The following is a 15,798-nucleotide window of genomic DNA, read 5'->3' on the forward strand; positions in this document are numbered from 1 at the left end:
GCTCCCTGAGGATGAACATATTGGGGCTGACCTCCTGGGGGCTTCTCGCAGGCCCCACATGTGGCCCTTCCCCACAGCACCACTGCAGCAACACTTTGACCAAAATCTGTATGGTGACTGGTAATGCGGGTTTCGAGTGCTAATGTGGTTCCTGACTCAGCTACTCCATCAATGGGAGGAATTCTACTCCCTTGGTTCCCTCATAGTTAAAATTAGATCAGAAACATTCCAGAAGTCAGAACTCAGCATCGTAAACCAACTGAGATTTGAAGGAGAGAGCTAGATTGGAGAACTGATCTATCAAATCCCCTAATCCTTTGATATGTATGTGTCCCAAAAACGTGAATGGTTATGGGAAAAATATAAAAGTAAATGCAAAACAAACAAACAAAAAACACCAACCCCCCGCCCAGCAACAAACTGCTTTTAAAAATTGCCAACACTCATTTTCCAGAGATAAAACTTTATTTAAGGCATCAAGCAATATACTGAAAGAGGTGAGTCATGCACAAGTAATGTCCTTATTTCCATAATTGTACATTTGATACTCTCTGCCCTCTTAAGAAGGAGGTGTAGTGAGCAAAGATAAGAAGCACACAGCTTTGATACGTAACCATATCAATATAAGTGTTTAAGAAAGTCTTTAAATTTTGTTTTCCTTCTTTGAAAGGAATTTCGGTTTTAGTTCAGAAAAACAAAACAAACTAGTTCTTCTACTGAGGATGAAATTTCTCTCCAGAGTTATTTATGAAATAATACAGCTGCCTTTCTCTTTAAAAGGATTCTTGTCTTCTGGAATTCCTTTCACCAGCGGATCCTCTCCAGAACGTTCTTCAATGTAGTTCTTGATTTCTTCAGAACATTTAGATACCTTAAGAGAAAAAAAAAGAATGAATTAGGTCAGGATTGTCTACACTTCATTAGCACCCTTTAGTGAAATCAACATAATTGAGCACAACTAGCATTTAAAAAAATAAAATAGTATAAAAATAGTTGTACAAAGCATGTATAACATATATATATGTTATATATATGAATGGCACAATCTATGTAAAATATATTTCTCAGTCTGGTGAGGGTCAAAAAGCTTGAAAGTCATTGTATTAAATAGCTCATCCCAGCAATTTCTATCCATTGTGGCTCATGTGAATTCTCTCCTCTGCTGAAATATAATTATGATCTATTCATAATATTTTACAAACCAAATATACCGCACTTTCAATTTCCCATGCTAATGATCAGGTGCAGTAAGAGATAATCCCCAAATGTTTTGGGCTATGTCCTGCCAAAATTCTCACTTATGGGTGTGTGCCATGTTCTGCAATTTTACAAAATGATAGAAACATTGGAGAAAGTCTGATGCCTGGAGAGGCTGAGGTTGCCCAGTCATACCATTTGTGTCTCTATTCAGGATTCCTTCCCATTGCTTGAGGGCAATGATCATAACAAAAAATTTATCTGAGGTTTATTGGGCTTATATGAGATCCTTGTGTTTATGTAATTAGTTGAAACTTTTTCTGTAATGAAGAAAGGACTGAATAGTGTTTTCAAAATTTCTATCCTTCAGAGACAGATCACAAGTGTGAATTTAAAAAAGAAAAAGGATGAAAAAAGGAAGAAAATAAAAGGATTAGTGTGTTAATGAAGGCCTGCATTGTTAAGAAGAAATTAGTAAAAATTACAGAAGCTCCAGTAAATTCTAATAGAGATCTCTTAACCCTGGGAAACTGTCCCATTGAATTTGTAATCTAGATTAATAATCTTCAAATTGTCTTAATGGTGATCACAAAAACATGCTTGCATATATATATTAGATATATATATATTCCAAAATGTACATAATTATGTAATGATATCTAATTTACTTATTTTATAAATAAGTATAAATGCTACTGTGTTATACTTAATGTGTAATTATAAAACATAAACTGAAAATCTCAGAAGAGATTTAAATCTAACCAAAATCAGATATTTTTAATATTATACTCCCATACCCCACATACTTTTTGCACACAAAGTGAAGACCACTGTTCTAAAATTTAGAACGAGGGGCACCTGGGTGGCTCAGTGGTTAAAGCCTCTGCATTTGGTTCAGGTCATGATCCTGGTGTCCTGGAATGAAGCCCGGCATCGGGGAGCCTGCTTCCCCCTCTCTCAATCTGCCTGCCTCTCTGCCTGCCTGTGATCTCTGCCTGTCACATAAATAAATAAAAAATCTTAAAAAAAATAAAATAATAGAACTAGGTGATGGAGTTAGATGATTTAAAGTGTGGTAAAATAAAAATCTTTTCAAGTGCCATTCTCTTGGATAACAACTGCTCTTATTTGTTGCTGACGTTCATAGTGCACACATTTTATGGGAATTGTCAGAAGTACAGACGCAAGTAACCACAACCTGGGGTCTGTCTTCCCACAGATAATTGTGGGTAAGATTAGAGCTCCCCCAAATTGTATCTGTTTCTATAGAGGCTTCTTCACTAGGTTTCCAAAGAGATCTGTAACCTCCAAAAGTACATAATTACTCCTCTGAGCATTTCCTTCCATGATCAAGAAGATGTGTTTGAGCAACAGTTAGCTGGAGCCAGAATTCAGCCTGTGGATTCTGTGTCCTTGGCCTGAGCAGAGCACACAGCTCAGACATGAACAATTTATTGACAGAATAATGAACTAGTTTATCAGAACACATGTGTTTTAGTACACGTCTGTATCATTACCTATGAGGTCTTAAATAAGGAGGTACTTAGCCTCCTTGGGATTCAAGTTTTTGATCCTTAAAAGGGAGAGCACTGAATGATCTAAGAGCCATAATGGTTGTAGAACACTAACACTCTATAAACCGAAGTGTGTGGTAACATGTTTGAGTATTATCATTAGGATTCAGATACCTCTCCGTGTATCTGCTAAGGCTCTCTCTGAAGGTTTCTCTCCCATTAGCATACACTTGGAGTTGGAAACTGATTCAGTAGGGTGTGTCCTAAGGAGAGGAGGTGGGGAGCTAGCTGGGAGGAATGGCTCAGGAATGACACCTTCAATTTCTACACAGTCAGTTGCATCCAGGTCCCTGCCCAATTTCAAATTTGAAGCTTAAAATACCTAGAAGACACTTGTCTCTTTTTTTCTCCTAGAAGTTCTGTGCACTCTGGTATTAGGATATTCCAACTTTGTACAAGGCTATGCTTCAGTATATGTAACTATGTTTGATATGTCACCTCTAAGATGCCTTGTGTGAAAAAGTCTCAGTGGCCAACACGGACTGCACTTTGTCATCCACAAAATGGGTTCCTTAAAGTTTCAAGAAACTACCCTATTCTTTGGGTACCGTAGCTTTGCTTATTCCTTTAAGCACAGCAGTATTTTTAAAGGTACAAAAACTTTCAACATGGAGAGAAACAACCTTTGCACTCAAACATCTAGGAAGAATAGGGATTTGGAAGTGAAAGATTAAATTTCAGAAAAGAAATGTGTATAAAGTAAAACTCAAAAACATCCGCATCTTCCAGATAGCACTCAAATGTTCATCTTGAGTAACAGGACTCTGTCACGAGTAGATTTACCATAATTAGAGCAGGAAAGTAAAAGAGCTTATTTACTATAACTGCTTAACTTACATTGTTTCCCTTTTCTATTTTTTTTTTAAATTTCTAGTATTAAACCATAGAGAAATGAAATCAGTTTACTTTTTTCTTGCTGTGGAGAAAGGAGTGGATCATTTCCTAAAAAAAACAAAACAACAACAACAAAAACTATCCAAAAACCTATTCCAGAACTTTAGGTTGCCTGATTGAGGAAAAAAAGGAAGAAATGCATGCTCAAGCTAGCAGTAAGAAGTCAAAAGTACAAAATCTCCAGCACGTTTTGGTGGAGACTTCTGAACACTGAGACATACGTTCTTACTGAATTTGTAATCCACTTCAGTGGTCTCTCAAATTTTACATCATGATCACTAAAAAGAATTTTTGTATGTACCCAAATATATGTATAATTATTTATAAATAAATGCAGATACTGCTGTACTGGTTCACTGTGTATACCTATAAACCAAGTGGAAGGTATAAAGAGATGGGAGTTACGAATAAAAATAGAAATTGCAATGTTTTGTTCCCAAGCCCCAGTGAGCTGTTCATTGCATACCTCTGGAGAGGCCTGGTGAAATTCAAAATTATGTAATTCAAATTACCTAAATTAAATATGAATTAAATAGTGATTAAAAAGCACTAAAATACCATTCTTTCCCATAATGAAAAAGATGAAGGAACTAAATAGCCATCTGCCTTTTTCCTACATTTTGAGTTTTTAAAACCAAGGAACAGCAGGCAGAATATTTTGTCCATTTGCCCAGTCCTAGGCTCAGATGTTCTGACATTTGGCTTTAAATTACTCAGCCGACCCTTGCTCTCCTTTACCTCCGATGATTTCCCCACACCAACTGGCAGTTCCCAGGTACCAACAAAAAGCCCTACTTCAAGAGAAGCTGGGGGGGGGGGGATAACAAAAACCAGAAAAGCAGTACTGCTTTACTGTAACAAACCAGGAAAAACTGCCCTTGGTTGATTTCAGAGAAGGAAATGCTCTGGGACAATTTACCTGTTGCCTCTGCAACTTCACTTCTTTGCGAAGTTGCTCAACTTCCATCTTCAGCTTTTCCTTTTCTGGCAAATCTTCGATGTGAAGGGCCGGCATTTTCGCCTCAGAACCGGGCCTGGGGATAGCTCTGGAAGCGGAGAGGCTGGAAGTGCAGCAAATTAGGACGCGCCCCAAAATAACTGCGGTGCCCGCGCACCCCGCCCGCCGGCCAGCGGCGGACAGGACCGCCTCCCCGCCGTGCTCCCCAGAGCCCCTAGAGCTCGGCTGCCTGCGGGGCGGCCCCACAAGCCGACCCTGCCCCGCGTCCTCGGCTCTTTCTCAGGCCCCCTCGACTGCGGGAAGCCTGCTCTAGCGAGCCCCGGAGGGTTGAGTGGAGACGGAGCCTGAGAAGCTGGGCGCTGCCGGAGCTCACGGAGGGATGCTGGCCCCCTGCCGGCTCCCAAGCCTGCCACGCCCGCGGGGGACTCGCCAGGGCTGTGGCCGGACAGTTGGGGTTGCACTAGCCGGCTCTCCTGGAGAAACAACTAAAGTTTTACTTTTTGTTCCTTTTTTTTTTTTTTTTTCGTTTTTTCCCTTCCCCAGTCACATCCGGGTTTTGTTTGCGAAGCCAGAAAAGGAGGACACTAGCCTGCAGGAAATAACGGCCCTTCTCCTCTCCAAGTTTCAAAAATATACAGCGTGTTACTTTTCCCCAGTTACATGCGTGTTGTGGGAAAAGGCCCAGGAGGAGAACAAAACTGAGCTGTAATCTCAGAAACACCCACCATGTCTGTTGATGTGTATCCATCCCGTCTGTTTAATGCCTGAAACATAGTGACACATTGGGGGGGGTCAAGGGGGCCTTGGGATGTGAATATTGTTTCCAATTTGCAGGGCCATTTTCGGACATTAATGAACTGTCTGCAACTTCCACAGCAGAGCTCTTACTCTTTCTTCAGGGGAATGTTTTGTAATGATATGGACGACACACGGATGATACTAGAGAAGACAGAAGAAGGAATCTGAAAGTTCTTACCAGGAAGTGTTTCCCCAATCCCCATCAACCGCGGTTTGGGTGACTGTCGACACCAAGGGTTAGGAATTCCTGGCTCCCGCAAACTTCCTGGAGGTCCGCAGCAGATTCACTCAGCTTGGGCTTCTCCGCTCTCTGGAAAGTAGTATTCATCTTGCTGCCATTTTGTAAAGCCAGGAAAGGTGTGGGGCCTGACATGTTTACCTGCAATATAAAGTTTCTCTTTGACTATAAACTAAAACTTTATGTTTGGTTTGTTAAAGATGCTCAAGAGCCTAGAAGAAAACTAAAGCACGAATATAAGAAACCTTCCCAAGCAGTTAGATAATTCTCTCTTTGGAGATGACCTCCTTGCCTAGAGAGTCAAATTCAAGTTAAGTGTGGTGGCCTGAATGGAGAATTTCAGGGTACCTGGGCTTAGACACCCCAAGCCACTCCCTATTTTATAAGCACAGGCTTTTGTTTGTTCCTAATTTCTCTCTAGGTTCTACCCCCTTGTCCTCAATGAATACACTGGAGGGACAGGAACAATTAGCTACTTGGTAAGAACTCTGGGTCTAGTCCCAGCTCTGCCACTGGCTATCACTGGAAAAGTCATTTATTTTTTTCTGGATTTTGGTTTTCTAATTTATAAAATAGACAGTGGGCCAGGGGAACAGTGAATTAGCTAAGGTATGTTACATTTCTAATTGCATTTATGTATCTACATCTGATAAATCACATTCATGAAGAAAACTGTTTGGGAGCTTTTCTATATTTTAACTACCACACATTCCAGGATCTCCCAGGCTCAAAGAAGTTAAATAAGCTTCTAGAGGGCCCCCCACCCACCGTTAGTATGCAAGGTGAGCCAAGACAAAAAACACATCTGTCTCCAAAAGCAATTAATGATTTTTGATTCCCCATTGCTCAGATTTAAAAGGTTGGTTAAAAATAAATAAGTTAGTGAAAGTAGTTAATATGGCCCAAATTAAATAAGTTCAGCACCAAATCAAATAACCTAGTTAAGTAACTTAATGCATGTCTTTTCCAAATCATAAAAATAGAATTATTTTGGCCTGGAAATTTCTTCTTTTTGAAATCACCTACTTGCAGACAGTGATAAATAGATATAAATCCATAGTGGCCATTTAACTTCTTCCCCATACTAAGAGAACTTAAATTGGAGAGCAAATGCATATTAGTCTTTTTATTTTATTTTATTTAGTTTTTACTCTTACAGAATAATGCATGATACTAAAATCACATTAAGTGGACTGATTAAAGTGAATTGGGAAATGCTGAAATCCTATGATGACATAGCATTCTGAAAAATGTCTTGTTATTGTTTGGTTTTAAATGGTAAAAGGATACAACACTTCTTTTTAGAAGAGCATGTAGCCCCCATCCCTAAGCATGGAATTTACCTCTCAGAGAGCAACCATGGTAAACAATTTCTTGTCTATTCTCACAGAAATGTTCTATCAACAAAACTTATTGGATAAACAAAGTTTAAAATCCAAGTGAGTTATAGCCAAATGTCATATTAGCTTTTTACTTATATTTTACATATTACTTTTAATAAGATTTGTTTTACAAAATAGTATATGTACAAACTACTCTGCAATGAAAGATAATAGGTATAATTAGAAACTTTTATTATCCCACTATCTTTTGACAAATGTTTTAAAGATATCTGTTTAAGAAAATTAACTGTGTGGTTATTTCTACTTTTAAATTATAAAAGAGCAAAGGCCATGAAATACCTACTGTGACCTGCAAAAAAAAGGAAAAACAACTCTTTGGTTACTTTTCTGATGTATTAAATGTGTTGTTAAAAAATCCATATAAAGGAAACTGTATAAAAAAAATCAAGGGCAGTTATATTGGAGTTGATTTAATGCTAGGCTGAACTCAAAAAGACAAGTGTTCTTGTCTTACTCTATCTTGTGATTTTTGGCAAGACATAGATACTCTCTGCCTTTGTTTTGTTGTTGGAAATAAACTAGGTTATTTCCCAAATTCTGCTCCTCTGGAATTTATAAAGTTAATGGTGACTGTTTAGGCCATTAAAATGATGGGTTTCTAAGGAGCATATTTAACGCATATTTGATCCACCCAGTTAACTTGTTTTAGTTCAATTAATTACAAAAATCACATGGAACATTTCATAAACTCACCCATTTCATGTAACTATATGCATAAGCTTCCTTTTCTAGATGGAGATAATGTAAAGTTACAGGATGGCCTATGTCTGATGCTCTGATCATCTTAACTACTTATAGTTCATATAAAAATGATTTATTTTATCAATTTTGCTTTCACAAGACTTTAATTTCCATTGTAAGTGGTCATTCTTATTATTCAGTTTACTCTTTTCCTTATGTTAATACATTCTTTTAGGAATTTAGGAAGTTCAGTATTAGCTTTGTTTTGAAATCTGGCTAAAATCAAATCAACGCAAATTAATCATTTTTCTTTCCTTGCTAAAGCTTAAACTCACCTATATGTACAAAATACTTTCAAAGTGCAAGTATCTCAAATGATATATTACAGTAAGTATGTAATATATGCTTTACCTATTCTCATTACTGGTACCAGGAAATTCTGTGGATGAGCCAAATGTTAAGGCTATGCCTAGAACATTTTTTGTTTCCCTATAGTCTTATCTCATTCATTTTAACCTAATAATCTGTGGCCCCGAAATAAATTCCGGGGGAAAAAAAAAATCACTCACTGTTGCAACTGTGTATCCTGTGGGATAGTCATGACTTCACAATCTTCTTCCTAGACCATCTTTCTCTGTATTCCTTTCTATGAATTTTATCTTATTCCAACTCCTGCAGACAGTCTGTATTTTAAAGCAACAAAAATGTTACCCTACTGTTGATTCATTCCTTAGTTAAGCTAATAAGAATTTTGAATTCTCCAAAATAAAAACTACCGTCCTTCCTGCTTTTAATTGAACACTTATTAACTCAATTAAATTGTAGAGACAATTTAAGAGTTGTTATAGCAGTTTCAAAGATGAACAGAGCTTCTGGCTTGGGAAATTTGTAACACAGATTTGAGAGTAACACAACCATACAGACTATATTAAAAGAAAGCAAGGGAATGTTAAGTGAGTTAAAAGATTTTGCAGAATTCTCTTGGGCTGGAGTGAGGGACAGAGGAGATAATTTATAGGGAGCCTCAGAGAAGAAGGATTTCCAAGGGCTGAAATGAGTTAGAGTGGAGGGACATTTCAGGTGGAGAGATCAGTCTGATGGAACTGCAGAAGGTGGGGAAATGGGTTGTCATGTTGGGAATCATTTAATACTTAAGTTTGTTGACCACAGGAAGTCTCCAGGTCTATTGTAATAAAGGACATTGATTAGGTTTTTATCTATATCTGTTCTAAGTGACTTTAAATTTTCATATAAGAATCCATTCCAGTTTCTCGTTTTATTTTGAAAAGAAACAAAAAAACAAACAAATAAACAAACAAAAGTGATGTTCAAAGAGTTGAAGTAGAAATTAAACAAGCCAGGGTTTTCACTTAGAATCACCTGCCTTCCAAATCCATTTCCAGTGTTAGATAAAACTAGAGATGTAGTTAGGACCATACATGTTACTAAATGCCATAGCCAAGATTCTGTTATACTTTTTTTATTCAGGGGGAAAAAAGATAAATGGACCATATAATAAGCACTAAATTGCACACAGAAATACCTTTGAGACAGACCACAATTAAACAAATAATGCAGTGAGGTGTATGGGATGCTAGATGGTGACGGGTGCTATGGGAGACAAGAGAGCGGAACAGGGAGATAGGAAGGGCTAAGGGTGTGGCTGGAAAGGAGTTCTGCAGTTTTAAATGGAAAATAGTGTCTCCTGAGGAAAAAGATAAACTCCAATAGTTTATCCTGGAATCTCTTAATACTCAAAGCATATTTGATATGTGGTAGAGTGTGGTGTTAACCATTCAGCTAGAGATCCAGAGTCTGGACCCGAGAAACTTGCCAACTCACTTCTCTGAGCCTGGATTTCCTCCATTTCAAAATGAAGGGGTTGGACAAGCGTGCAACCTTGATCCTTGTTGAGCATTTACTACAGCCAGAGTGGAAAGGACAGTGCTAGGTGCTAAACTTGGGACCACCTTAAGATTCCCTTCCAGACCAAATAATAGATAATTCTTGTTCTTAAAAAGGATGACAATCAATTAGCATTCCCTTGTATTCTGATCACTGACAAACCCAAAAATAGCACTGTAAATGTGAGATAGCAACAAGGAAACACAACAAAAACAGTTTCCAAGTTGCAGTAATCAGCACTCATCATTTGTTACAGATGAGAGGCAAATTATCTCTCAGTTTTTAGCACAAAGGTAGTGAAATTTGGCTTATGTCAACTTGGTGAGATGCCAGGAGGAAACTGATTAGCAAGATGATACAGAAGACAGCTATTTTTCTATCACTTTGTTCTTAAGACTGTTATAGAAAAAAGGGCTATACTGGTGAGAGTTTTCTTCAAGATAGGATGGAATGGAATGCTTGGCTCTCAAAGGGTTCTGGATATTTATCTAGTTTCTTTCTCAGCAACACGACTAGTTAATACTTACTGGATGTTGCTACTATGTGCCAGGTACTATGCTGAGTGCCCTTATCCCCCAAATGTAATATGTAGCTCCCCATGAAAAAGGTGATAGGACCATATTATTCCTATCCTACAGGAGAAGAAACTGAGATTTAGAAAGAGTAAGTAATTCATCCAAAGTCAGGCAGTAAAATGCCAGAGTCAGAACTCTCTGTCTTCTTATAACCTTTACTCTGGTGCTGGTTAAATCTGCTGTCTCCATGACCACAGAATGCCTTTTGATCCATTTGGTATTGTGGTAAAAAGTTACATCACTGGTAACAAGTAAAAATGGTAAGAATGTAGGAAGAGGTTATGTTAAAACCATCACTGCTGCCTGGGGGTTGAGAGAGCAAAAGAAACAGAAAACGAAACATCCACAGTGAAAATCTTCAGAGTACACATTCTGTCAAGATAGATCTTCAAGATAGAATCAAAAGAATAGAGTTCCTAACTCTACAAAGGAAGAGAAAGGTTGGAAAGCATATAAGGCTAAGCATAAAATTTCCTCCTGTTAAAATATTAGTAGTGTTGAAAGAGAAGTTAAGAAACAGAAAACTATATATTGGCAACCAGAATAATATAGACTCATTCATGAAACATAGTATTTTTGTTTGTTTGTTTTTTGCTTGTTTGGGTTTTTTGTTTTTGTTTGTTTGTTTTTGAAAGAGTGAGAGAGAGTGTGAATGGGAAGAGGGAGAAGGAGAGAGAGAATCCCAAGCAGGTTCCATGCCCACAGTGGGGCCCAAGGTAGGGCTCAAGTTCACGACCCTGAGAGCATGACCCTGAGCCAAAATAAAAAATTCAGACACTTAACTGACTGAGCCAACCAGTTGTCTCCATAGCAGTCATTGTTAAAGAAAGGGGTCAATCAATAGTTATTGCCAGTTATGTGCTAAACTCTGTGTTAAATACCTTAAGAAAAACAGATTTATGCATTATCACATCCCACTTTTTATTAAAAGTTTGTACTTGCAAATCAAAAGGTTATGTACATGCTTAACAGTATTATTATAGATGACCAAAAATTAGTACTGTCATTAAAGCTCAAGTTATTCCATGGATTTTTTTTTTTTTCTTATGAAATCACACAGCCTCCTTTGAGTTCCTTGAAGGGGTTTTTGTCCTCTGGGATACCCTTTACTAGTGGATCTTCCCCAGATCTTTCTTCAACATAATCCCTTACTTCTTCACAACATTTGGAGACCTTAAAGGGAAGGAGAAAGAAATGACACATTTGGTTTAATACAGAATACTGCAGAATCCAAGAATGTATTATAATTTCTGTGTTCTTTTTGATGTGTTCTGCTTTCCACCACTGCATATGTATTTTCTAGGAGAGAAGAAAAAAAATAGCTGCTCTTTTTTCCTGTCCTGGATATCTTCAGGTAAAGGAGAACCATTTGGCCATGATTCAGCTAAGGGTTCTCAGGAGATACTGCCTCCAGCTTCTCTAAAGGAGATCAGAACAGGGATCAGAAAACAGCTGGCCACAGAGATCACCAGGGTCACCAGAGTAAAGATTGATTAAATCTGTTTCCTCATTCCAGAAATGTGACCTGTAAAGGTGGAAGGGAATGAATAATTTTTAAATTCTAGGCTTATCACCACTCCTGAATTCTCAGAAGTATACACATATAATTTTATTTTAAACTCATTTACAATGATTGATCATGAGCTCCAGTCAAGGACCTTTGGCTGACTTGTTCACGTGTATCACTGGCATCCAGAACAGAGACTGGATTTAGGTGGTGCTCAGTAAACATGTATTTGTTGAACTAAATCATTATTTTTGTTTATGAGCTTGCCCTTCACTCATCTACCATTATAGCAATGGCTTCATGAAAAATCAGGCTTTAGTAACTTAATGGATTCAGCCAGAGCTTAAATGGTCCATGTGCCATTTAATACACCTTTTAGAAAGAGTCAATGTTCTATAACACATAGAAATATAAATGTGTGCATCTGTGTATACACATATAAACATGCATATCCACACAAGCTCACAATATTTCTTTTAATGTTCAACTTATTTCCTTTTCACTTATTCTACTGTTCATGACATTAACATGAAACTACTTCATTTCTGGCAGTCCATTAGGTGGCCATTCCATAACTTCTCTAACTAATTCACTGTTTTTTTAAATAAAATATTTATATCATTTTTGTATGCAAATTTCCAGCAACACTAAACATAAGACTTAAGATTACTTTATAACTCTGCAAGTTCATTATCTACATATTAGGAAACATCATTTCTAACTGGGGCAAGGCCTTGGTCAGATGTCTCCTTCATATGAGGATACTCGTAGTTTATACACAATTCTGAAATATGCAGTAATTTAGATTCACATTTTTTTCTTTTCAAAATTCAAAATTAAGATTTAGGTTCACTTTTCCCCCCGTTCCTCCAAACACCAGCTATTTTGGCCCCAACTGGGTGTCAGGAATAGAGGTATTGTAATTCTAGAGTCAGAGAAGGGTTGGTTTTGACAATGTCTAACTAGGATCTGAGGCTATAAAGAGCAATAAATTACCTAAAAATCCTATGTGAGTGTATGTGCTCAATTGCAAATCTGTCAGCTTTAAAAACTGGGTGCAAAGAGTTGTGTCTTCTGACAATACTAGCACCTTGATAGCAGAATAGTATGAACTATTCTGATTCACAGACATCAAATAATTATTTAAAAAGTAATAAAAATTAGTAGAAAGCATTTGGTATGTCCTAGGTATTGCTCTCAGAGATTTAAATACATTATCACATTTATGCTTCCCAGCTGCCCTCTGAATTAGATGCTGTTACTATTCCCATTTTATAGACAATATTTCAGGTGAGTATTCCACAGGGAGAAAGTTGTGGAGCCAGAATCTGAACCAGGGATGTGGTTCCAGTGTCTATCCCCTGGAACCGTTTGAGAAGGACTTTATGCCAGCCTGTGTCAAAACTATAGGTTTGGTATCTAAAATGTGTGTGTGTGTGTGTGTGTGTGTTTAGTTTTGGCAGTCTGGTATTATGTTAGTTTGACTTCCAAAAGCAAGGAGATTTTGAGTAGCAGGGAAAAGGAACCCCCAAACCTGCTAGATGGTGATGTATGTGATGTTCACCCAAAATAAAAAATCCCAGATAAGCTGGCCACAAACGAATAATAAACATGAATATGATCCAACTGCCTTTCAAACAACAATTCTAAGGAAATAAATAATGAAACAGCATTTGGATGTTTCAAGTCAAGAAGAAAAAATAAATTTCCTTTATTTTCCCCCAAATATAAAGATTTTAACTGTTCTGTTGTATGTTCCAAGCTTTTTGTGCTGTGTATATATTTAATTTTATTTTTATAGAAAAATATGTTTTGCCTGTACGGAAAGGGCAAAAGAGAAGTTTGAGACTATTATAAATGTCAAAGAAGCCAAAATTCCAATATTTATTGGGAATAAGGGTCTTGAGCAAAGTATGAAGATAATACAAATTCCTTTTCTGCTTTGGCTTGATAAAATGTGTTTTGGAAAAAATATAAAATATACTCTTATCACTCATAGAGGAGTTTTATTCTACTTACTTTCCTAAAATGAAAAAATCTAAAATACATATCTACATTTTCCAAGCTTTAGTCACTGTTTGTTTGGAGGAAACTTTTACTCCTTTGCCACGCCTCTCTTTTTAATGGCAGAGAACTCTTGGTAACCATTTCCAAGATCTGTCAGATGTTTTTAGGAGGAATGAGCAAATTCTTGTGCTTGAACTCATTTTTATTTGCAAAGAAGGAATAGCGTGTACTCATTCATTACCAGCCATGACAGTGCTGGCGGAAATGAGGTCTTGGCTAAAAGTATTTAAACATCAAAGTATTACATTAAATAAAAAGAAACATCAATTTAGAAAAAGAAAAATAAAATGCCTATGTATGCATTGCTTCATTTTACTGCTGAACTAAAACATGGTCTCTGTCTCATTTTCTTTGTTTCCTTTTTCTTTCCCTCTCTTTCCTTCTTTTTTTAAAACAATTCTATGAAAACAGAAAAACATTTTTAGTTTTGTGGTCATACAAAAACAGTCTAAGGATTTGGCCCATGGAAAATAGTTTGCGAAACCTTCCATTTAAAGTCTGAATCAAGAGATAATTATGATTATTAATTTTCTTATTCTCTAATGCATTTTTACCTGAACAATTCATTTTTAGCTACATTGAGACTCTCTAGTGAATGGTGTGGGGGAGGATAAATCATTTTTCCTCTACTCTTTAAGGTTCTTAATTGAGACACTCCTGCTAATGAAAAAGGCAGATTAACAGGAGAAAAACACACCAAAATTTAATAGCATGTATACCTCCTTTGTACATGGGAGAGATCCAGGAAAACCAAAATGGCCCAGGACACCCCCTTAAATACCATCTCCAGCTGAAGACAAAAAACGTTGGGGTTTGGGGACAGAAAGGCCAGTTATGGGAGGTTTTCAGGAAAAGCAGTCATCAAAAGCCCACTTAATTCAAGTGCATTTAAGTCCTTGCCTTCTCTCCTAATAAGAGTTTTAGAGTCATCCTTCTCTTCCTGGTACAGAGAGGGAGACTTTATAAATGGAGACTTCTCTTATAACTGTAAATGTCTCTTACAAAAGGATGACTTCTACTTGGTTTTCAGATATTCTCCTACCTGCTATTTCTTAAAAATAACCAGCCTAAAACAATACTTATGTTAAGGAAATATATTTTGTTTGGGGTGGCAAATTCTGCTCCCCTGTGACAGGTCCTCACCTGGCAGTCCTACCATATCTATAGTTTAAAATAAAATTCAAAAGGGAGCAATGGTTTACCAGCATTCTTTCCAGGGTCACTTCTTTCTTGAGCTGGTCAACTTCCATCTTCAGTTTGTCCTTTTCTGTCAAGTCTTCAATATTGATCACTGGCATCTTTTGCCTGCTGAAAAAAGAGACAGTTCATACATACACCAAATTTCTGGACATGGTTCAGGTCAATATTAGCCAGTCCCTCCCTCTGCTCTTAACTTACTAAGGGAACTGTTTCTTTGTTTCAGCTTTCTAGGATAACTGATTTCTTACGAACGCTCTCTGAACAATTCCAGCACTGCACACTAGCCTTGCAATTTTAAAGCTTCTTTATAATCTTCACTAATATGATTAAACCAAGCATTTGACTCTAACCACCTGCTAGTAGGTTTGTAGGGATGTGGGAGAGATCAGTTTAGTCAGCATACAGTCTTAAACATCCAAAGCTCCTCCTTTTCTCTGTTTTGTTTTATTGTTGTTTTTTTTGTATAGTGTAAATATTTGTGTTTCCAACACTCAATCTTCAACACCAAAACTCTCCATTATATGATATACACCATTTAAATGAGCCTGAGGTCATTCTGAGGACTGGATTAATCCTCTAAAATGCTAGAGTAATCTGGTATTAACAGAGAACTATACACAAACTGTTACTATAAGTTCTTTACAAATAACAGGTTGTAATATGAAACAATAGAGTGGAGATATAGCAAACAACCTCATTAATCAGAAACAAGCATGTTACTTAGAATTTCTCTCTAAACAATACCAGGAAGTTCTGTGTAACCGTCACAATGCACTGGAAAGCAATCATGACCAAACATAT

At 37.1% G+C, this 15,798-nt stretch overlaps 2 protein-coding genes across 2 annotated transcripts; both read right to left on the bottom strand.

Annotated features, from left to right (window-relative positions):
* Positions 1–446: 446 nt before the first annotated feature.
* Positions 447–5,117, bottom strand: GNG11 (G protein subunit gamma 11). The gene is made up of 2 exons (XM_059395739.1): positions 4,585–5,117; positions 447–871 (listed from the first exon to the last, which is right to left on the bottom strand). Exons 1-2 carry the CDS (start codon positions 4,678–4,680, stop codon positions 746–748), a joined length of 222 nt encoding a protein of 73 aa, XP_059251722.1. The 5' UTR covers positions 4,681–5,117; the 3' UTR covers positions 447–745.
* A 6,142-nt stretch (positions 5,118–11,259) lies between these two features.
* On the bottom strand, positions 11,260–15,426 carry GNGT1 (G protein subunit gamma transducin 1). Its single transcript, XM_059395740.1, has 3 exons — positions 15,351–15,426; positions 15,000–15,102; positions 11,260–11,396 (listed from the first exon to the last, which is right to left on the bottom strand). The coding sequence occupies exons 2-3, from the start codon at positions 15,093–15,095 to the stop codon at positions 11,268–11,270; spliced, it is 225 nt and encodes a 74-aa protein (XP_059251723.1). The 5' UTR covers positions 15,096–15,102; positions 15,351–15,426; the 3' UTR covers positions 11,260–11,267.
* Positions 15,427–15,798: the final 372 nt, after the last annotated feature.

The sequence above is a fragment of the Mustela nigripes genome, chromosome 4 (assembly GCF_022355385.1).
Source record: "Mustela nigripes isolate SB6536 chromosome 4, MUSNIG.SB6536, whole genome shotgun sequence".
In the NCBI taxonomy this organism is placed as follows: Eukaryota; Metazoa; Chordata; class Mammalia; order Carnivora; family Mustelidae; genus Mustela; species Mustela nigripes.